Source organism: Mus musculus, chromosome 2 (assembly GCF_000001635.26).
Source record: "Mus musculus strain C57BL/6J chromosome 2, GRCm38.p6 C57BL/6J".
In the NCBI taxonomy this organism is placed as follows: domain Eukaryota; kingdom Metazoa; phylum Chordata; class Mammalia; order Rodentia; family Muridae; genus Mus; species Mus musculus.
The window spans coordinates 136,527,760-136,550,806 of NC_000068.7; the positions used below are offsets into that span (position 1 = coordinate 136,527,760).

The 23,047-nt window shown below is 39.7% G+C and overlaps 1 protein-coding gene and 1 long non-coding RNA gene across 2 annotated transcripts in view; one reads left to right on the top strand and one right to left on the bottom strand.

Annotated features, from left to right (window-relative positions):
* The window catches only part of Gm32659, a 186,579-nt gene continuing 163,532 nt past the window's right edge, over window positions 1–23,047 (bottom strand). The window contains exon 3 of the long non-coding RNA XR_375013.3: window positions 1–7,999. This is a non-coding gene — a long non-coding RNA (predicted gene, 32659). The remainder of the gene's footprint in view (window positions 8,000–23,047) is intronic.
* Window positions 4,562–23,047, top strand: part of Ankef1 (ankyrin repeat and EF-hand domain containing 1) — a 23,534-nt gene continuing 5,048 nt past the window's right edge. Inside the window, exons 1-7 of the mRNA NM_175667.4 lie at window positions 4,562–4,712; window positions 5,894–6,065; window positions 9,327–9,718; window positions 16,824–17,023; window positions 17,952–18,101; window positions 19,059–19,182; window positions 21,954–22,776. Coding sequence (NP_783598.1) covers window positions 9,373–9,718; window positions 16,824–17,023; window positions 17,952–18,101; window positions 19,059–19,182; window positions 21,954–22,776 — 1,643 coding nt within the window. The 5' untranslated portion in view covers window positions 4,562–4,712; window positions 5,894–6,065; window positions 9,327–9,372. The remainder of the gene's footprint in view (window positions 4,713–5,893; window positions 6,066–9,326; window positions 9,719–16,823; window positions 17,024–17,951; window positions 18,102–19,058; window positions 19,183–21,953; window positions 22,777–23,047) is intronic.

The following is a 23,047-nucleotide window of genomic DNA, read 5'->3' on the forward strand; positions in this document are numbered from 1 at the left end:
AAAGCATAATTGAGTATTTTTATTTTAGAAGAGATATAAAAGAAAAACATTATTGAGAATTCTTATTTCAGAAGACTTAATATATTATGAACTGAACCAATTTAAAAAGAAATCAAGTATAGGGGACAATAGAATAATAAAATAAAGTTGATTAAATATATTCATTTCATTTCCCAGATAATGTAATTTTAAATATGTTTTATGAATTATTTCTTAAAATCAGTAAATAGTCCCACTATCTGATTATTTATTATGGTAGTTTGAATATGCTTGGCCCAGAGGGTGACACTGTTAGGAGGTGTGGACTTGTTAGAGTAGGTGTGGCCTTCTTAGAGGAAGTGTGTTACTGTGGAGGTGGGCTTTGAGACCCTCCTCCTAGCCATTGGGAGACAGTTTTCTCCTGTTTGTTTTTGCAACAATATGTAGAACACTCAGCTCCTCCAGCGCCATGCCTGCCTGGATGCCACCACGCTTCCTGCCAGGATGGACTAAACCTCAGAACCAGTAAGCCAGTCCCAATTTAATGTCCTTTATAAGAGTTGCCTTGATCATGGTATCTCTTACGACAATGGAAACCTTAACTAGAACATTTATCAAATGTAAATTATTTCAAAATGATCAACAGTTTAGTTAATTGAAAATTAAGCAACACACTTCATCTTGGCATCAAGGAGAACACCACAAGTAGCATAACCATTCAGCATGAAGCAATTAAAAGACTACGTAATACTAAGACCAGGAGACATGGATGAAACCCTGTTCAAGGAAAGACATATATAGCCTTTAGGACCTATATTAATAAAATTCCTCAGAGATAAAAGTTTCTAGCCCCCAAATTTGTTTTTTTTGTAAAGCATATAAAATGGATGATTTTATTGAGATAATAAAGAAACGTAGTTGAATTCAATGAAATTAAAAATAACAAAATACATTAGAGAGGATATATAATAAAAGTTCCTTCTTTGTAAAGATCTATAATAGAGCAGAACAGCCTTTGTGGGTCTGATTAAAGAGGAAAGCTTCACCCATGATTAAGAAGGTAGAAGACACAACCACACCATCTGAGAAGCTACAAGAACTATGGAAGAAACTGTATCAGTCATATGTCAGTCAGCTTGAAAACTTGCACAAACCGTTATGAGTTACTGGCAATGATCTTTTTCATGCATAAAGATGTCAAATAGATGCATGAACTGGACATGGTGATTAAGAGCATATCATTAGAAATGCAGACCGAATTATTCCCTAGTTATTCTGTCTGTCTTTAAGTCATAAGTAATCCCACTTGATCTATTTCAGAATGCAAAAAAGAAAAGTCTTAGGAATAAATGAGACTATTCAGAAGAATCGAGACTCAAACTGTGAAAATGTGCTCAGCACGAGCTTCAGAGATATTTCTTCCCCATGAGATCCTAGAATAGCTTTTCTCTAAGCCGGAGAACGAGTAGGTACTTATCTGAATATAATTATGCACAAATTGTTCATATTCTAAAGGAATCATTCTTCAACCCTCAGTCAAGACATGGCTCAGAACTGCTGCGATGTAAGAGTCAAGGTAAGCGGCCAGTGGAAGTGTTAAATAGTGCTTTATGTTGTCCACCGATTCATCCCTCACGTCAAAATGATAGGACATGTTTCTATTTATCATTTGAAAAGATACCCAGTATCTGTTGTTATGTGATTGTTTTTTATACAATAAACAGTGTTTTAAGTCCTTGTTCCTTTCCCATAATAAAATAGTACATCCTGTAACAGGGGAAACATTAAAGCAACGGTGGGTTTTAGACGAGATAAATAATTTTGTAAAGAATCGTGACAAGAAGACAGCAGCAGTAAGAAACCTTTGACAACTTTACCTTGATCCTATGTCAACATACTTAAAACTCAGAAATTTTAGAAACTTTAGAAATTTTATTTCCAATTAACCATGCATTACCCACTGGCATGACTTTTGAGTTACCAATAATCTTCTAATTTGAATTAAATAATAGGCTATGCATCCACTACTTAAAGTTTGCTTTCCAGGCCAACAAAGAAAACTTTAAAGCTTTTGGTAGCAAATGCAGTTTACTCATGGAGATTAAGGGACAAGTTTTATAAACACATGTGAAATAATTTAATAGAATCAATTTTATTAATCAAATGTTTGGGGATATGTTGAAGATCAATAATAGCTGCTTATTTTCAATCAGGTTGGATAGTTTTAATTTGAGGATAAAATATTACTTAACATCAGATAAAGACAAAACAAGGTAGGTTAATGGACAATTTAGCCAGTGCTCTGATTTGTATTCACACTTATGTTGGTAGAAGCTAAGTGTTACATTCTGTCAGCCTCCAGTCAGTAGTTCTGATGTAATTACCATTCTGTTCCCTTGCTTCTTCTAAATGTTTCCTCTAAAATGTACCAGATTCAGAACTTCCTGCATTTCAGAATTAAACCTGGCTACCACTGATATCAGCTGTGTCACCAAGATAAGGAGAACAAGTTATCATCTTACTATTGTGTGCAGCCTATGACCCAGGAATTTCCCAGATAACAAAATATCCTTGAGAAATTCTTCAGCTTATTTTCTAAATGTTATGCACAAACATGGTCCAGAAGCTTTGCTTTAATGTCCAATATTGAAAATACCTTGATTATCCACCAATAGTAGTGTTGATTTAAACAGAGCACAAAATAGGAATACAGTGGGATAGTGTGCCATTGTCAAAGCACCAAGTGTGTGTGTGTGTGTCTCTGTGTGTCTGTGTGTGGTGGGGGTGGAGTAGGGGGTGGTAATGGTGGTATTGTTGTTGTTGTTGAGATAAGGGTCTCATTAAATTCAGGCTAGCCTCAAACTTACTATAAGACCTAGACTCCTGCCTACAGCCTCAAGTGTGTAGGAATCCTAGACATGAGTTGCTACAACCAACTACTTTCTCCATTTTAATAAAATTTATATTCTATCATAAATGCACATTATTTAGGGAACCATTCACCAGAAGAAACACATTTCTGGATCCTAGAGAACATTAAATAAAAAATTCAGACAGAGGACAGGAAGAAAGGGTACAGTATCAGGAAGAAATACACCGGGTCCAGCGGTAAAACTCGGCCTTTATCTTCTTTTCTTTCTTTCTCTACCCCTTTCTCGAGTCCTTTCTTCTAAGAGGTTTTTCCAGCTTTCTTTTTCTTTAGTCACATGCACATTGTGTCTTCACACTATTATACTGTCTATATATCCTTTAGTATCTTTGTGTGAAATAGTCCTTAAAATATTTTAAAACATCTCTGTGTTAATAAGTAGAGTGTCAGGGAGCTTTTAATTAGAAACTTTCTCGTTATTTATTTCTTCTCTCTCTCTCTCTCTCTCTCTCTCTCTCTCTCTCTCTCTCTCTCTCTCTCTCTCTCTCGACAGGGTTTCTTTGTGTAGCCCTGGCTGTCCTGGAACTCACTTTGTAGACCAGGCTGACCTCGAACTCAGAAATCTGCCTGCCTCTGCCTCCCAAGTTCTAACCATGAATGTTTGGGCTGGGATTAGGAGTGAACAGCTAAGAGTACCTGATGTTCTTGCAGAGGACCCGTGGGTTTGGTTCCTAGCACCCATATGGCAACTCATAGACCTTTGTAATTCCTCTTCCAGGGGATGCTTGGCCTTAACCTGTCCAAGTATGCAGCCAGTGGGTGAAAATGATGCAGAGGAGGAGCCATCACAATAGACTGCCCTCGGCTACACTCCTCTGTCAAGAGTAGCCTCACCCATTTCTCTAATGGACCACCCCCATCTTGTGGACCTTGTGGAGAATTTAAAGACATAAAAATGTGCCTGAAAGTCACCTGAACCACACAAGAGAAAGGAAGAAGGGAAGGGAGGGGTGTAATTGAAGAATATTCAGATTCCAAATAAAACACTCAACACAAGATACTGAAATTATGTCCCTGTCTTTCTACTGATGCGAAAGGGACTGAGGGCTGCTGAACCATCCTGCACATGGCGACTTAGATGCCTTTTGGAAAACCCTCATACATGTTTCAAATTTTCAAAATTTGCCTCCAGAAGGATAGGGGGGATGGCTCTTAAATAAAATTATTTCGATATTTATTTTCACTTATTTAATAAATTATTTTAGGGATGAATACTCAAAACTCATTTCTCTTCGTACAATTTACTGCATTTTTCACTTCCACTTAATTTTACTCAGTAAACTGTTGTGTATTTGATTGTTACTATTTACCATATGCAGCTCTACCTTTTTCTATTTATGCTTTGATTGAGGGTAGAAGGTGGCTGGCGAACAGAATGAAAGAACTGAGTCCTGTTGTGCCACTTCCTGCACTCTGTTTAGGAGTACCCGGGTTGGAGCTAAGCCTCCGCTGCGGCCCCGCGATGGGCGGGGCCTACGCAAGCTCCGCCCAGACGAGCACTTGCGTGGTTGCCCTGGCAGCAGCTGTGCGTGGGTGAAGCTCACAGTGGGCCCAGCCTGGCGGGCCGCGCATCACCTCCTATAGTCATCCTGCTGCACGCTGGCAGACACACACACACCCACTTCGCTGCTGCCCGCGCGCTCGCAGGCTGGCCTGCTCTGCCAGAAGGGTGATTCACTGGGTCCTAAAGCCTTGGCTCGAGCCAGTCCCAGGCAACTGAGATCAGAACCAGGGAGGCCCTCAGGAGACCAGGGACGCAAGTGCTCAGAGAGATCTGGCTCCTGATCCCCTCTAGGACTAAAAGGTAAAATTGATGCCCTACCCTCTTCTGTGAAATCACATCTATACTTGCCCTTCTCGTCTCTAGATTTTTTTTTTCGGAAAACAAGAACAAAAACTGAAGGCCCAGTAGAAAAGTCCACCAATGTTAAATGTTGCCTATGGGTGGGCTGAAACAAAACGCAGAAGTGGTGATTGTTTTTAACCAGCCTGTCCTGAAGGACTTGTCTAAATATTTTGCAAGAATTCTGTTTTGTTTTGGTTTTGATCCAGCCCCACAAGGTGGAGAACTTCATCAGAGATGAAGTCACCGAATAGACTCTTAGAGTTAACCTGTCCAAGTATGCAGCTAGTGGATGAAAATGATGCAGAGGAGGAGCCATCACAATAGACTGCCCTCGGCTATACTCCTCTGTCAAGAGTAGCCTCACCCATTTCTTTAATGGACCACCCCCATCTTGTGGACCTTGTGGAGAATTTAAAGACATAAAAATGTGCCTGAAAGTCACCTGAACCACACAAGAGAAAGGAAGAAGGGAAGGGAGGGGTGTAATTGAAGAATATTCAGATTCCAAATAAAACACTCAACACAAGATACTGAAATTATGTCCCTGTCTTTCTACTGATGCGAAAGGGACTGAGGGCTGCTGAACCATCCATAGAGCTTGATTGATTAAGTCACGATGCCAGTTTTGTTGTTGTTGTTGTTGTTGTTGTTGTTGTTGTTTTTGGACGACATGCTTTTGTTTTAATAAATAGAATGTCAAAGTGCCTGACTGTGAAGTGTCTGTCCTCACAAATAAAATGTTTTTTGGTTCATGTAAAGTGTTTAGAGGCATCTTGTGCTATTCCATACTTATGTGTATATATGTGGAGCAAGACGCTGCACCACACATGAACTGTGAATGCATCTGAAATGGCTGTCAGAAAGCCATGCTGCGAAGGCAGCTGGGTGACACTTAGGCAGAGCCTGTTTATGCAAAGATTTGAACAAACTACATTGTCTGGTTTCCTAGTCTACCCCATACTAGAGATAGACTAGAAGGAAAGACACAGGCTACAGCAAGGAATCAGGGCATTAATGTCTCACGTTTATGATGGCTGATATCTCGGCAGCCAAGGAGAAAAGGCCAGAAGACAGGATTGAGGGAAGGCTTGGCATTATGGATTCAGTATCAGTGGTTGCTCTTCTTGACTCCATTTCAGCTGCCTTGTAACTGCTTAAGACCTCATAACCCACCACAGACCTGGATCAGACATCTCTCCTGACATCTAAAAAAGTGGCTATCAGCTTGTCTATCATCTCAGCATGCCAAAGGGCTGTCTCCTCTGCCTGACCAATGTGGAGCCTACCATGAACAGCCCATTCCAGATACAGGTATCTAGTGGTTCAAACCAGAAACCTGGGGGTTTCCTTTCATGCTTCCTCTTCAGTTCTTTTAACCTTTAAGTATTGAGAAAAGTACTTATTAAATGCCTCATATAATGCAGATTCTAGGGGGTAGAAAAATAGCAGTATTATAAATCTTATATGATGATCATATTCTAACTGGAAAAATACACAAAGCACAAATTAAATCAGTCTCAAATTAAATCAATCTCTCTCTCTCTCTCTCTCTCTCTCTCTCTCTCTCTCTCTCTCTCTCTCTCTCTCTCTTTCTCTCTGGGATAGGGCTTCTCTGTACAGCACTGGCTGTCCTGGGACCTGCTGTGTAGACTTGACTGTACATTTTATTTGTGCCCACTTCATTATATAGATAAAATATGAAAAGGACTGAAAAGATATAATAGATTCAAGTTCAGGACATGTATATTAGGATGTGTCTGCACTTTACTTTGAATTGGATAAAAAGGCCAGGCTTAATTAGTAGACAAAGGTATGGGAAGATATGAAATCAAGCAGGTACAGCCCTATTGGTAGCCCCTGGGTGACACTTTACATTTTAAAATAATTCACCCTGGAACTTTAGGGGTCAAAAGCATGTATGATTCTATCTGACCTACAGTTTGAAAGACTTCTTTCTTGTCTAACTACTGGAATAAATAGGTCTGTTGAAGGTGTGGTGGACAAGCTAGAAGCCTGGCAGTTATTTGTCCAAGGGCTGTCAAAGATACACACTATGAGCAGAGCATCGTGGGGTTTGCTCCTGTGTTTTGAGTGGAGGTTTCTATGAAGAAAAACAAAAATGAAAGAAAGAACTGCAACTGAGGTTAGGTTTTACTTGAGTAAGTGGATGGCTGTTGCTCCCCTTACCAGAAATTGGAAGAAATGGAGAAGATCAGGGGAATAGCATCCATTCTGCAATGGTCATGTTACTTTGAAAAATTAATTTATTCCTTGGGGAAATTTCCTATGTACACAGAATATATTTTGTCTATATCCACTCTCTATCTCAACCCCTCAGTTGTCCCTGGATATTCCCTAGCATGTCCCCCTTCATGTCATCTTTATTATTTAACTTTCTTAGTGTTCTACCTTGTCCAATAAATGCAGCTGAGAACCGGACCATCTGATGAAGCCTATTCAGCCCATCAGTGGTCACAAAGTGTCCCAGCACCTACACACTACATACAGAAAGATAATAATGGGATTTTTTTTCACTCTGGGGAGAGCTCATGGGAGCTATGAAAACCTGAGGGTGAAGAATCAGAAGCGTAAACTAAGGATAAAGGTCAGGGGTTGGCACTAGTCACAGAGTTCCCAAGGATAAAAAGAGACCTATAGAGACACTGCAACGGGAAGCCAAGCATAAAAAGGAGAGCCAGCAGAGACCACAGCAGAGAGTAGGTAGTGGTGTAAGGAGAAAGAGGCAATCGGAGACACTCGGCTTGCCTATGGTGACATGAAAAAGGACCGGGGGATCAATAGTCCCTTGCATTGCCCTAGAACATCCCCTAGTTTGTGGTGGGGGAAAGAATGTGCATACTTGCTGATTTTGTCGTAAAGTAGAACATCTCCATTGCAGCTGTTAAGTAGAGAATGGAATATAGGGGCTGTTGTGGAAGCAGTAAGACATATGGCTAACTGCCTGGTGCCAGGTTAAGACATACAGGAAAAGGAGGAGAGCTAGATTTTTCTCATGCAACTTTCAATATAAAGTGGGGGTGGGGTGAGACCCAGTCCACATACAGTTCATGCCACCAGTTTTCTTCATTTGAGTGTATGCTTTCTTCAACAGCCCCGGCAACATGGTTCACTGCTTGGTAGCTTCAGCAATGGCAGCCTTTCCACATAGTTCTGATGGAGAGAACCTTCTGGATGCTGACTGGCCAGCAGACCCTAAGTGTCTACTGCTGATCAATTCAGTGCACCTGAGGAGAGATGGTTCACATTAGTGGGCTTTGCCGTGGTTACAGATGAAGTCCTGTTCTACGGACATAAAGAAAGCCCCATTCAAAAGACAGTTAATTCTTCATATAATGAGAGAGGTTTTTTTTTTTTTTTTTTGTCCAGGAAAAATACAAGCAAGCTAAGCATATCTAGAAGCAGGGTCTGCTGTTTATCCAAACGATTATCTTTCTATATATTTTTAGAGTACCCAATTTAGCATTGACACTATTTATGAAAATTTTGGTTGTCTCTCCTCGACGTAGCTGCCTTAACCTCACTTAAGATGATGTAAGAGTCGGCCTCCTGCAGGGATCCTTGCAAGAGTCGCAAAGGTAGCAAACTGATCTAGATGAGGTAAAGTGAAATTCAGGTCACTATGACTGGGCTGGTGCTGGATCAAAACTTACAGAGTCTGACACCAGGCCAGTTTATTTTAGACATAGTTAAATCCAGCCCAATTTTGGAAACAAAAAATTCCTGGTAATAACAATTATCCTAATCCAGTGTGCACAATACAGTTTAAGGTGTGACTACATCAAAACTCTTTTGCAAAGTACATGTGACCTCTACCATGAAATGGGTTCTAGAGTTTAAGGGCCTAGGATCTACTAAGATAGCTCTGGCTGAGATAGCACAGAGGTCAGCCCACTATAAAGTATATGTGACATCTCCCCTAAGGATGGGTTCTGGTGACTGAGAAGAAACAAAGCTAAAGGTAAGTTCTAGGGAGAGAAGCATCTCGGATAAAAATTCTGGGGACTTGTTTGCGGTCTGGCTCTACAGATAGCAAAGATCACCAGACAATTAATAATATTCACTCCCAACCTTGTGGATGGAAAGCGAGTATTTATTTCTTTTTAGTAGTTATTTGTTTCCTTGTTTGAGACAAACTTGCATGATTAAAATTCCCGGTTTCTCAGTGCTTTTCTGTGAACACTCGTGCCTTCTGCAGCCTCCCACCATTGCTACCTCACACAGCCCAGTTTTTCATGTTCTTACTGAACATGATTAAATGACTTATATGTTTCAATATAGGGGAAATAATGGTGTGGGCCACAGATGAGAACCCATATCCTTATGTTGGCAAATCAGTTGTAAATGCTAGGGCAACTCAGAGAGGTTGAGTGTGACAATAAGGGAATGGCCAAATAAACTATATATATACATATACCTATGTGTATATGTATATGTATGTATATATATATATGATTATACATATATATAATCTTTTGAGCTTTAAAATATTATAACTTAATAAAAATAACAGTAACAATTAACCTTTTCTTTTTTTCCCTTTTTGCTTTGTAGTTTTTGTCTTAGTCCAGAAGGCACTTTAAGGAAGTAAGCGTCAAACATGGCTTTGGCAGACAAGAGACTTGAGAACTTACAGATCTACAGAGTTCTTCAGTGTGTTCGCAACAAAGACAAGAAGCAGATAGAAAAGCTGACCAGGCTTGGGTACCCTGAGCTAATCAACTTCACCGAACCCATAGATGGGCTGAGTGCTCTCCACTTAGCCTCCATTTCCAACGACACTGACATGGTCAGCTTCCTCCTCAAACTTGGTGCGCATCCTGATGTGCAAGACCACATGGGCTGTACCCCGACCATGAGAGCTGCCGAGCTGGGCCATGAGTTGTCAATGGAAATTTTAGCCAAGGCCAAAGCTGATATGACAATAGTTGATAATGAAGGAAAAGGTAAAGTTCCCGCACTCTGTCTCATTCTGATAAGAGTGTGTTCATTTTGTAGCCAGAGAGCAAGGAGTGAATGTGTTTGTTTGTTTGTTTGTTTGTTTCCCAGCTTTCAAAGTAAATTAAGATCTTAAGCAAAAGATTCAATTCCCATTGCTGCCCCTAAATATAAGGCCTCTTCATAGTCTAAAATGGTTTAGGAATATTATAGAGAAACAAGTTTTGAAAGCCCATGCACATAAAAACAATTCGATTAATCTGTATTTGATGGTTTCTTCCTTCTTTCTTTCCTTCTTTTCTTCTTTTCTTCCTTCCTTCCCTCTTTCCTCCTCCTCCTCCTGTTTCTCCTTCTGCTGCTTCTTTTTTTTTTTTTTTTAATTTTTGAGATTGAGTCTCAGCTCAGACTAGCCTTGCATCATCTTGCAAGAAGCTTCCAGTCCCCGATAATGAGATTATACAGGTCTGACCTCTGCCTGGCTTGGTAGATTCTTGCAAGTGAGATCAGCTTTCAACTTTACACATGCAGACATTATTATAATAATTTATGGTAAAGTGTAAAATCCTGTTTAGAAAGAAGCATTCCTTGCCATCTAGAACACAGTTGTGTTAGACTTAGGACTCTGGCTGAATTTTGTCCTGTCTGGTTCCAAGGTTAGTGTAGAAAGGACTGCATTTAAGAGCCTGAGGAAACTAAGATAGATTTGATAAAACCCCAACTTTTACGTGGTAAATTTTAATACATTTGGAAATGTAACTTGAAATATTACACATATATGGCTTTTTAGATTAATTGCATATGCAATTCTGCTGACAAGCTATCAATCCCAAAATGATGGTCTGGGGATTTTTGCCTAGTTGAGTTCCATGTCAGAATTGAGGCAACCTCATGAAAATTAACAAAAGAGTTACAGACATACTCAGTATAAAGTGATAAATGGAGTCAGTTGTCCCAGAGGATAACTACAACTACAAAGTCACTGACACTAATATACACTGATGAAGTAAATCCCATTTTATATCAGTAATAGTTTCTGTCAGTAGGAAACCCTATTTTGTAATTCACTACCAACTTGATATTTGATATAGAGCGTGCACTCGAACCACATAACGAAATAAACTTAAGCAACATGTAGAGGTCAAATACGGTTTAAAAATGTAAATACTGACAGTGCAGTTCTCCAGCTTCCTAGAATGGATGGGCATAGAGGTCCGTGCCTGGAATCCCAACACCTGAGACACAGAGGCAAAAGGATGATATCGGTTTAAAGGATGATACCTGGTCTAAATAGTGAACTTCAGTCCATCCTGGGCTACACAATGAGAACAACCCATCCTAACGTTTCAAAGAATGCCATTTTCTGAGGTGTCTTCCATGAACTATGGAATTATTGAATTCATTAACCAGCCATTGAATAAAACAAATTGAGACATCCTCTTTTGTTCCTGCTGGGAGAAAGTAAAAATATTTGTAAATGTTTATTTGGCCATGAAGCAGTTTTTCCACATGGCATCAAACATACTTTAAGTTGTATAGAATACACTTTGAAAAACACTGTAATGAAGTTTATTTTCTTAAATTGAATGCTTATTTTCTTAAATTGGAACCAAGATATGAGTCAAACAAACTATATCCAAAGGAGGCATATAGCTTAAAAATCAAAAAATGTAAAGCTTTTTTAAAAAAATCAAAGAAAAATAAGAACAAGGTCCAGTAAATATTTGTATCAAATGCAGTAGCCATGTGAGTAATACGTACACCCAGTCACACTACTATTATGTTAATGCAGTCCTGAAAAAGATGAAAATATGGTAAAACAATGCAAGTCGCATGGGGGGAAACAAAGTATGAAGTAAAATAAATGCAATGTGCTTTTCACACATAGCCTTGAAAGTTGATCCATGGTTAACACAAGACCCCCCTCCCCGTCTTTTCCCTTGGAGGGAGCTCAATTTGGCTTGTACAGCCTCAGCCTAGGGCCAGAATTCTGCTTATTCCAGGATCATCTCTGACATTGACATCCTGTTTCCTGACTTCCTGCCTGCTATTTCTACAGGATAAGAAAACATGGAATATTTAAATGGGTCATTAGAAGGATCCTACACATGCTGTAGGCTTTGAGCTATGGGTTAAAAAAGCCTTCATTACAAAATATGCACTTCATAAGCACCTCGGGGCTTTTGTAATGAATGTAGTCTGGTATTCCATTCCGAGTTTGATTTGGTGTGGTTCTCTGTTGTTTAAATTTGATTCTTGGGATTAGAATGCATTTATAGAATTTCTCCTCTCCCCAAACCCTCTCCTACATGCTTTCCCACTCTCTTTCATATTCATGGCTCTTTTCTTCCTCAGGTGTCAGTTCATGCGTATATGTGTGTGTGTATTCATACCTATTCCTAAATGTAACCTTTTGGGTTCGTATACTGTTACTCGTATGAGTGTTTTCAGGACTGACTGTGTGGCATGGGACAACCAGTCAGTGTGCTCTTGCCTGGGGAGGACTTCCTCTCCTGCTCTCAGTTGGCTTCACTTACCAGTAGTTGTGTAAAGTTAAGGCCTTGTGGACTTTTTCTCATCCTTTTTGGCACGTCCATTGGTGTCATCTTTGTTCGGGTCACATTTGGACAGTCATGGTGAGACTTTATTGGGCATAGCTGTTATGTTACTAAGAGACACATTTTCACAGTAAACTCCTTGACCCTCTGGCTCTCAGCAATTACTGCCTATATATAACCCTTTCATTTTCTGTTTTTAACTATATCTTTGACTGACTCTCCATCAGGATATCCATTCTTCCCTCTCTCCTCCCCTCCCTTCTCACCCCCTTTCACTCCACTCGTTCCTTCCTTAATTCTCCTGTAGTTTGGGGATAAAGCCAGGTTCTTGAGTAGTTAGATAATTTCTTTATCTTTAGCCCCATCTTTGTATTTCCAAATTTCTGAGTAAGCCCATTTTAGTTGTGTCTTCTTATATGAAAGATACTTAGGGTTTTATTTTTAATATATGCAAAATTTTATGTGTCTAAGTGTCCATAAATTAGGCCTCAGAACTGTCATTTTATTTTATATTATGAAGTTTTAACTTCACAGCAGTTTCACAGAACCGTTGTGAGATATATCTAATATGGAGATAGATACAAAAGTATCTTTTTTGTGTTCTATGAGTTACTTATTTTATATTTTTTTGATTTTCTTATTTTTCTAAAACTAATAGTCTTTTAGTTTCCTCAAAGGCTAGCTAGCGTGATAGCATTCTGCATCCTCGAGCCTGCTTGTTGTCAGCGTCTTCAGCTGTATTCTTTGATTCTATTGTGAAAAATCATGTTGATACAGGTATTTCCCACCACTCTATTCTATTGTCAGTTATAATCACTTAGCTCTCGAGTGGATCCTTTCATCCTCCTAATTAATATTGTTGCTGACTTTGTCTCCTTATAGTCTTTAAGTATGATTTCCAGCAGAAGATGGAAAAATGCCACATGTTTATGTTATCTACTCTTCTCCTCTCCCTTCCAAATCTGTGTTACCTAATTTCTACCTTATAATGAAACTATCTCTACCTAGAATTTCTCCAGCAATTTATGCTTGGTTCTGTGGTTGAAATTACGATTCTCATGCTGTGTTGACCTATTGTTAGACTCATATTTTATATGAAGTATTTTAGCCTGCTCATTTTGACTTCTCTCTCTAAATCCATATATGTTTAGTCTGCTGTGTGTGTGTGTCTGTGTGCGTGCATGTCTGTTGATTTTGTATATAATCAGCAGTTTGACTTGGTATAGTTTTTTCTGTTTTTTTCTCTGCAACATTATAAAGTCATTAAGTCACTTTTAAAAACATCTCCTTGCTTTTAATATTGCCATGGAAAGTCTTGGGAATAACTTGACTTTTCGTGTTAGAAAGGAGTTGGGTTTTTGTGCATAAGACACCTTCTTCACCTGGCTTTACCTACTATTGATTGTTCTTAAGAAAGTTTTCCTAAAGTGCAGGATTCCCTTTTTATCTTCAGATTCAATTTTTCATTCACAAAATAACCATTGTGGCCCTACAAATTTTTCTGTTGTATTTTCTCTTTTTCTTATTAAACTATGTGTGGACTCATTTTTGTTTGGCTTTGAGTCAGCACTTATGACTTTATAATGTTCTGCCTTTGACCACAGTTGGAGCACGCTCTGCTCTTCCTCTGGCTGCTTCTAATTTCAATTTCAATCTTTGATGTCTTCTCTTAGGTCCTGCTGGCTCAACCCCACATTTCTTTTTGTCTGTCTTCTATTCTCTTCGGTTCTTTCTGGTGTTTGTCTTGCATTTTTACTTGTGACTGAGTTATATTTAGTTTCTTTGCTAATATAAAAGACAAATCAAGCCAACATTTGTTATTAATGTGGTCTTTTATCACATTAATAAAATTTTTTAGATAGTTTCTTTATTTACATTCAAATGTTATCCCTTTCCTAGTTTCCCCTCCGAAAATCACCTATCCCCTTCCTGCTTCCCCTGCTCCCCAACCCATCCACTCCCATTCCTATTCCTGGCATTCTCCAATACTGGGACATAGAGCCTTCACAGGACCAAGGGCCTCTCCTCCCATTGATGACCGACTAGGTCATTCTCTGCTACATATATAGCTAGAGCCACAAGTTCAACCATGTGTTTTCTTTGATTGGTAGTATAGTTCCAAGGAGCTCTGGGGTTACTGGTTAGTTCATATTGATGTTCCTCCTATGGGGCTTCAGACCCCTTCAGTTCCCTGGGTACTTTCTCTGGCTCCTTCATTAGATGACTATGAGCATCCACTTCTGTATTTGCCAGGCAGTGGCAGAGACTCACTGAAGACTGCTATATCAGGCTCCTGTCAGCAGGCTCCTTTTGGCATCTGCCTAGTGTCTGGGCTTTGTGGTTGTTTATGGGATGGATCCCCAAGTGGGGCAGTCTCTGGATGGTCACTCCTTCTGTCTCAGCTCTGAACTTTGTCTCTGTAACTTCTCCCATGGGTATTTTGTTCCTTTTTCTAAGAAGGGACGAAGTATCCACACTTTGGTCTTCTTCTTCTTGAGTTTCATGTGATTTGCAAATTGTATCTTGGGTATTCTAAGTTTCTGGGCTAATATCCACTTATCAGTGAGTGCATATCATGTGTATTCTTTTGTGATTGGGTTACCTCACTCAGGAGGTTATCCTCCAGATCCATCCATTTGCCTAAGAAGTTCATAAATTCATTGTTTTTAATAGCTGAGTAGTACTCCATTGTATAAATGTACCACATTTTCTGTACCCATTCCTCTGTTGAGGGAACATCTGGGTACTTTCCATCTTTTGGATATTATAAATAAGGCTGCTATGAACATAGTGGAGCATGTGTCCTTATTACAAGTTGGAACATCTACTGGGTATGTGCCCAGGAGAGGTATTGTGGGATCCTCCGGTAGTACTATGTCCAATTTTCTGAGGAACCGCCAGACTGATTTCCAGAGTGGTTGTACCAGCTTGCAATTCCACCAGCAATGCAGGAGTGTTCCTCTTTCTCCACATCCTCACCAGCAACTGCTGTCACCTGAATTTTTGATCTTAGCCATTCTGACTGGTGTGAGGTGGAATCTCAGGGTTGTTTGATTTGCATTTCCCTGTTGATTAAGTATGTTGAACATTTTTTCAGGTGCTTCTCAACCATTCTGTATTCCTCAATTGCAAATTCTTTGTTTAGCTTTGTACCCCATTTTTTTAAATTGGGTATTTATTTCATTTACATTTCCAATGCTATCCCAAAAGTCCCCCTCACGCTCCCCCACCCACTCCCCTACCCACCCACTCCCACTTCTTGGCCCTGGAGTTCCCCTGTACTGAGGCATATAAAGTTTGTACGACCAATGGGCCTATCTTTCCACTGATGTCTGACTAGGCCATCTGTACTCCATTTTTAATAGGGTTATTTGATTTTCTGTAGTCCATCTTCTTGAGTTCTTTATATATATTGGATATTATTCCCTTATCAGATTTAAGATTGGTAAAGATCCTTTCCCAATCTGTTGGTGGCCTTTTTGTCTTATTGACAGTGTCTTTTGCCTTACAGAAGCTTTACAATTTTATGAGGTCCCATTTGTCGATTCTCGATCTTACAGCACAAGCCATTGCTGTTCTGTTCAGGAATTTTTCCCCTGTGCCCATATCTTTGAGGCTTTCCCCCACTGTCTCCTCTATAAGTTTCAGTGTCTTACCTGAATTTTTTTTACCTGCCTTTTATGATCCATTTTCCTGTCTTTCTTGTGGTATATTTTTCATAGGTCACAGGTTTCTTTGGGGCTGTAGCTCATTTTTGAATGAAGCCACCTTGCAGCACAAGCTCTTTACAACATCAGTTTGGAATTTAACTCTTATTTACAACTTGCTCAGCATCGCTTTGTTAAGGTTGTAACACTCTCTGGTATATAGTACATGTTTAGCACAGAGTACATTGATGTATAGAGTATCCTCTATGTCCAGGTATGCATATTTAGCATTTTCCTCTTTGGGATGGAACAAAGTGACTTAGCTAAATAGCAGAACAGTGTTGGTTTTTCTTCTTAGTGCTATGAATCAGAGATCCTGCTCCCTATAAACAGGTTCAAATGGAACTCGGGATACCCAAAAAACTTTCAGGCACACACAGCCCTGAAGATTTGAAGAGTCACATGGGGTATGGACCGTAAGTTACCAAATCCCTGGGCCAACAAGGACTCCATATCAGAGCTCCAGTTCTCCCCTAGCACAAGTCCTGTAAGACTTAGCTTCAGCTGTTTCCTAACTCTATCAAAGAAGACATGTTTATGGTCTTTTTAATTCTCCATTTTTTCTTGCCAGATTCAAATATATGTAAATTTTTTGAGATTTTAATCTCATTTAATTATGATGTTTCTCCCTTTCCCTTTCTTCCCTCAAATCCTCTCATATACCATTCCCTGCTCTCTTTCAAATTCATGACCTCTTTTTCATTGTTTATTAATATATGCATATATGTATTTTTATATATCTATATATACATGAATATAACCTCTGTATAATGTAACTTCTATGTATGGTTTCAGGGCTGCACATTTGTTATTGGACAAGGAATTCTTATGGTAGAACTATTTTTCTGCAGGTGTTCTGTTTTACTGCATCCTGCCCACTAAGCGGCACTATCGATGCTCACTGATTGCCTTGGAGCATGGTGCAGATGTCAACAATATCACCTATGAAGGGAAGCCAGTGTTCCTCAGAGCTTGCGAGGAAGCACATGATGTGAAGGATATGTGCCTGACATTTTTGGAGAAAGGAGCCAATCCTAATGCTATCAACACAGTATGACTATCCCTGTGATTAATATTTCCTTACTCTACTATATTACACAGTCAAATAGTAGTATTCGTAGTTGTTGTTGTTTTGCGCTTTCTCATGATAAAATTGGGGTTCAGCATGGTAGCACATGCCTTTAGTCCCAGCACTTGAGAGGCAAAAGCAGGCAGATCTCTGGGTCCACCCTGATCTACACATGCTAGGCCTTCCGCACAAGTAAGACCCTGTGTCAAAATAAAACAAATATGAAAAAGGGCATGCATGTTGGAGGTATGGGGGAGGGGTGGACATGGTAAATATGTCCTGGTAGCTCATAGATTGTTCATCTCCATCCAAAGTGCTGAAGATGATACAATTCATTCTCTTCACATCAGTACCATTCTATACTTTGCTAATTGTGTTTGGAAATCAGTCCTCGTTACCCATAGTGTCAGAATAGCACTATAGCAAGTAGAAATGGTATCACTGCCATCTAACAAAATATATCTCCGTAGAAAGAAAATTCTGTTTCCACTCATCTATATATTGATAGATATTGATTCCTCTTTTCAGCTGGCTAATATGGGGTTCTCAATTTTTGTAATTATCAGTTTTAGATCTTCAGGAATAAATGTTCTTCTCATTAGAAAACAAATTCTGCCTAATTTTAGCCTGTTGCTCCTTCCCTTCCTCTGCCTTTCATTTTATATTCTGCTTTCTCCATGGCCACTGCCTTGTTTGCATGATATTCCTATAGGGGAAGGTAGAGCATCCTGGGCTCTGGCTTTAAAAGTCCATTTCAGTCTCAGACAGTGTGGACTGAGTGCTTCCTCTTTGTAAATATTCAGACCATTAAACCTCATAGCATACAGCTAAAATCCAGTGAATTCAGCCCACATTTGTATTGACTGTAATTTATGCCTAAATGTGTAACAAGTATTTGATCTGTGTCCAGTCCACAGGACGCACGGCTTTGATGGAATCGTCAAGAGAAGGGGTGCTGGAAATAGTTCGTGGCATATTGGAAAGAGGAGGTGAAGTGAACGCATATGACAATGATAGACACCACGCTGCTCATTTTGCTGCCAAAGGAGGCTTTTTTGATGTAATAATTGCTCTTTGCTTTAAATTTGACTGTTAAAGCCTTCTTTTTCTTTCTTTGTTTCTTTTTCATACAGGCTAAACTAAGGCAGGTATTTTTTTAAGTTACCTATGTTGTTTTTATCTTGATCTTCCCAAATATAAAAATTTAACTCTGATCACATATCCTGACTCTTTACCAGTTTTATATATTTACTCACTTTTCTATATGTTTGCTACTTTATTAACTGAATGTTAATGGTAATATTTTTCTATGTACTTGACTGTGACACTTAAAAATCTTGCCACCTAGGATCATGCTATGTAATGCCTCTGATGTTTCCTGAAATCTTCAAGTCTCCTGTGATCCACTCATGGGGAGGTCAGGGCCGCCACATTCTTGTCTCCCTGTTGTGAACCTAATTATACTCCTTAATGTTAAAGTATAAACATTCTGATACTTTAGCAACATATGTCGAAGATACCACAGCACTGCAGGAACTGTGCAAGAATCAATGCTATCTTAAGTTGTGAAGTTGGGCATCTCACCTAAAGATTCTTCCCTCAATTCTCTGTGCCTCGACACACTGCCTTTGTGTCATGCTGTCTTTCCTGTATGGTAAAGACACATCTAACAGTAGAATCTGGAACAAGTAAAGAATGTGCTTCTCTGATTGCATTTGCCATGCCCTGATGCTTTCTGGAGTTACCTGCCACCAAGTGGCAATGCCTGGCTGTTTCTGTCATCAAGGCTGCTTGTTGGAACCTTTGGCGATGATAAAAATGTACTATACCTCAGCAGGGCATGACCTTCGAGTACTTCAAATGTGGGCCAAGAAGACTGATGGCTTGGATTTAAAAACTTCATTTCAGTTTGAATTTTCAACAGCCACAGGTGGCAATGGACAGAACCGAGGGCACGGGTGTAGCTGTCAATCTTGCAGTAAATTAGCATTCCTATTTTTCTCTTTGTATTTTGCAGATTCTGAAGCTCCTCTTTGCCTACAATGGAGACATGGGGTTAATTGGAATGGATGGGAACACACCACTTCACTTTGCTGCCATGGGGGGTTTTGCAGATTGCTGTAAATATATAGCTCAGCGAGGTAAAATTGGTAGTTTTCTGTTTGACGTGTTTATGCTCTACCCATTAGAAAACTCAGGCCTGTCACTTATCATCTACTTAATTTTTAGTCACCAATCCGCTTCCAATGTAGGGTGAAAATTGAACCTTTTCATACAATTGCCCATTGAATTATGAATCTACTAAGAAGAGGAATTAAAACCTGAGTCAAAGAGATTTGATTTTCATGTGTTATAATTGATTAATGTACTTTAAGAGTCCCAACATTAATCTCAAGGAAGATAAACATTGAAAATAATTTTATCATATCTGCATTTTAATTATTTTTTAAATGCATGTCAAATTTGAACAACGAATCATTTCTGGGTGATTTGTAGTTTTAAGGGAAATACTGTATGAGAAATAACAAAGACTGAGAAGACTTATGAAAAACTTGAAATGTAAACAAACATATAATGTGTAGATCTTCTCAAAGCTATGGAACATGAGTTATATATGCATAAATGCAGACAATAGCTTAGAAAATGGGTTACAGTGAAATACTAGCGAGCTAAGTTGAACAGCATAGAAGCACCCTGGCCAGTGACCCACGGATTGAGTGCACGTCCTAAGTCCTGTAGAGATGAATTAGCACTGTGTTGAATTTTATGTTTTTTCTAGTTTATGAAAAATACTTTTAAAAAATCCATACAACTGTATTGTAAAAATGTGTTTTATTTCTGCCCTCCGCAGATAAACTTTAGATTCATTAATACATACAGTTGACAGGCCCATATAACTAATAGTATAATGGACCTGGTTTTACTTTTATAAGCATAAAGTTGTCCCAGTAATAAACTGTTTTAACAAGGACCCAAACTGACATATGCAATTTTTGCCCAGAAAACTGTCTAATTAGTCTTATTTTTAAATCTGTCACTCAACATTTTATTCTGACATTTCACTTTTGACAATGTAGGTTCCTAAACATTAGTAATCTTTCAAGACTGAGTCGATCATCATCCTTCATATGTCGAATGGTTTCTTGCTGGGACAAACGTCCCCCGACATGAACTCCACTGATAATGTATCCTAGGATAAAATGCAGGGATGCAACCTGAGAGGCAAAGGCTTGACCTGGTGAAACAGGAACAGTCCATCTTCCTGGATGGTTTCTAAGATGTTCTCCTAAGGCAAATGTCTGAACATGCTCTGAGATCCGTAGAGTGTTTGCAAGTATCAGACAAGATCAGAGGGAATACCAGTCTTTTAACCACCAGAAGGTTTTCTTACTAGGAGGGCAAGCTAAAGCAGGTTTAAAAATCTCTCAGCTTTCTGTTGGGGGGCGGTGAACATAGAAGAACTGCCTTGAGAGATTTTGTGGGTTTAGAATCCCAGAGAAAGCACAGTAGTCACAGGCAGGCAGTAGCATGTCAATGGCAATACCATGCCACGGGTTCCTCCTGGGCCTGTCCTCCATCTCCTTCCAAGTGAGTGACTGTTCAGAAAATTGCCCAGTGTAAAATTTGCAAAGGTTCCACTGTCACATACCCTTCTGAGGTTTTCAATTAAGGTTGACTATTAAGATTATTAACCAGCCGGGCGTAGTGGCGCATGCCTTTAATCCCAGCACTCGGGAGGCAGAGGCAGGTGGATTTCTGAGTTCGAGGCCTGCCTGGTCTACAAAGTGAGTTCCAGGACAGCCAGGGCTACAGAGAAACCCTGTCTCAAAAAAAACAAAACAAAAGAAAAAAGATTATTAACCTTCTTATAAATATAAATCTTTGACAATTCCAATAAAGAATGACTTGAAAACCAGGGAAGAGGGTTACTTCTCTCTTCTCCCCAACACATAGAAGAAGGATCATGCCTTGCACCCCCAGGTCTGACAAAGCTAGCATCATTGGCATCTTTTTTCTTCTTCTTCTTCTTCTTCTTCTAAGAAATAAAGATTCAAATCTCACAGTGCTGCCTGTCTGCTTCTATTATGTCACGCTGGCAACACAGCTGCCTAGCCCTTATCTAGATTGAAAGCCAGAAAGAATGTCCTAGTAGATAGACTTGTTAACATGATGTATTTTTAATATCTCATGACACATTATAGCCTTCTTGGTAGCAATAAACATTCCCTGATAAAATTAGAGATGCGCAGACTTTTTAATTTTTTATCTTTAAGTAAGGAGTTAAAATAATGAATTTAATATTTATCTTGTATACAAACACAAGTCTGGAATGTTTAGCTTTCACAATAAACAAGTTAGTTTTCCACCTGCTAAGATTCTTCCCATGATCTTAGCCCCAAACAGCAAACGAGAATAAGTTATCCTCAACTAATGGAGGAAACATGAAATATTCTTTCAGCATGCAAAAGCATTATGTTAAAAGAGAAGTAAGCTTCCTGCTATAGTCTGAACTGATGGAGGCCCACGCAAGCTGTTTGGATCCAGAAACTTCTTACTGAATTCTAGCATACCCTCCCTCTTTTTCCCTGTTAGCACCATCTCCCCAGCAAATACCCCACGGATATTTGTTTCAAACATCTTCATTTTATGTAAGTTGTCTATCTACAGGGATACCTATGAGCAGATACATACTGTAAACTTGTGACTTCGAATTCACTCAAATGAAGCTCTAAGGAAAATAAGTTGCTGAATGTTTTGGTAATTACAAATGGCTTAGTGTGTTCTTTATATCTCAGTTTTATGAACCAACTTCTGACTACACGAAATGAAGAAAATAGTTGGGAGCGTTGCTTTGTGGGGCCAAGCAGTTAACGTTGGCATATTATTAACAGTGGTGTTTTTTTTTAAATAGGATGTGACCTGAAATGGAAAAATTTGGAACATAAAACACCCCGAGTTGTGGCGAAAGACGGAGGCTTTAAAGCTGCTAGCAAGGAAATACGTCGAGCAGAGCGGACTGCCGCTAAACTCGCTAAGACAGGAGCAAAAAATCCTAACCCTCTCTGGGCCCTCAGGCTGCATGACTGGTCCATAGAGCACGAGACTTCCCTTCGGAACGCCTTTAAGTTCGTGGACAGGGGCGATGGCGTAGTCAGCAAAGATGACTTCGTGGTGGCCCTGGAGGAGAGGCAAGAGTATGCCACCTCAGAGCAGTTGCTTTCCGTTGCTCAAATGCACGAAAAAAGTCGAGGAGGCGGGGTCAACATTAATGAGTTCTTTAAGGGAACCAAATATTTAAGCAAGTCGTACGTATTGGGATCTTTCGGGCCTAAGAAAAAGAAAAGGGGGTTGGGCAAAAAGCCAAGGAAAGGCAAGTTTGTTTTGCCTCTCCCCATCTGCACCATCCCGGAGAACGCCTTCCCGCGGCGGCCAGATGGGGGCCCGCCCTACTACATGATTGAGACCTACCAGAATGTCTCCGACAGCCACAGGTTCAACCGGGACCACCCGCCCGAGCACCCAATCCAGGATGATTCCGAGTGGTACATCGATGATCCGAGTAGGGTCTTCGCAAATATTAGTTTTATCACCAAAGCAGGAGATCTGGCCTCTCTGAAAAAGGCCATCGAAACAGGAATACCCGTGGATATGAAGGACAATACTTACAAGACTCCTCTCATGATAGCGTGTGCCAGTGGCAACATTGATGTGGTCAAGTTTCTTATCGAAAAGGGGTATGCTTTCAGATTTTGGTTTTGGGTTTCAGGTTTCGGGTTTGGTGTTTGTTGGTCCCTTTGCAGTGGACAGCCCAAAGGATCTGAAAAGAGGATGGAGGCAAAGGAGGGCATGGCATCATGGGTGCACAGACGGTGGCCCACCAAGATGATCACACAGTGAAGACAGTTTTAATCTGGTGGTGATGTCTTCTAGTTGCTATCTCTTGCTTCTTATGCTAGGGATTGGGTAACTTGGCTTTGCTTTGGGGTTCTACCTAGATGATAAGAT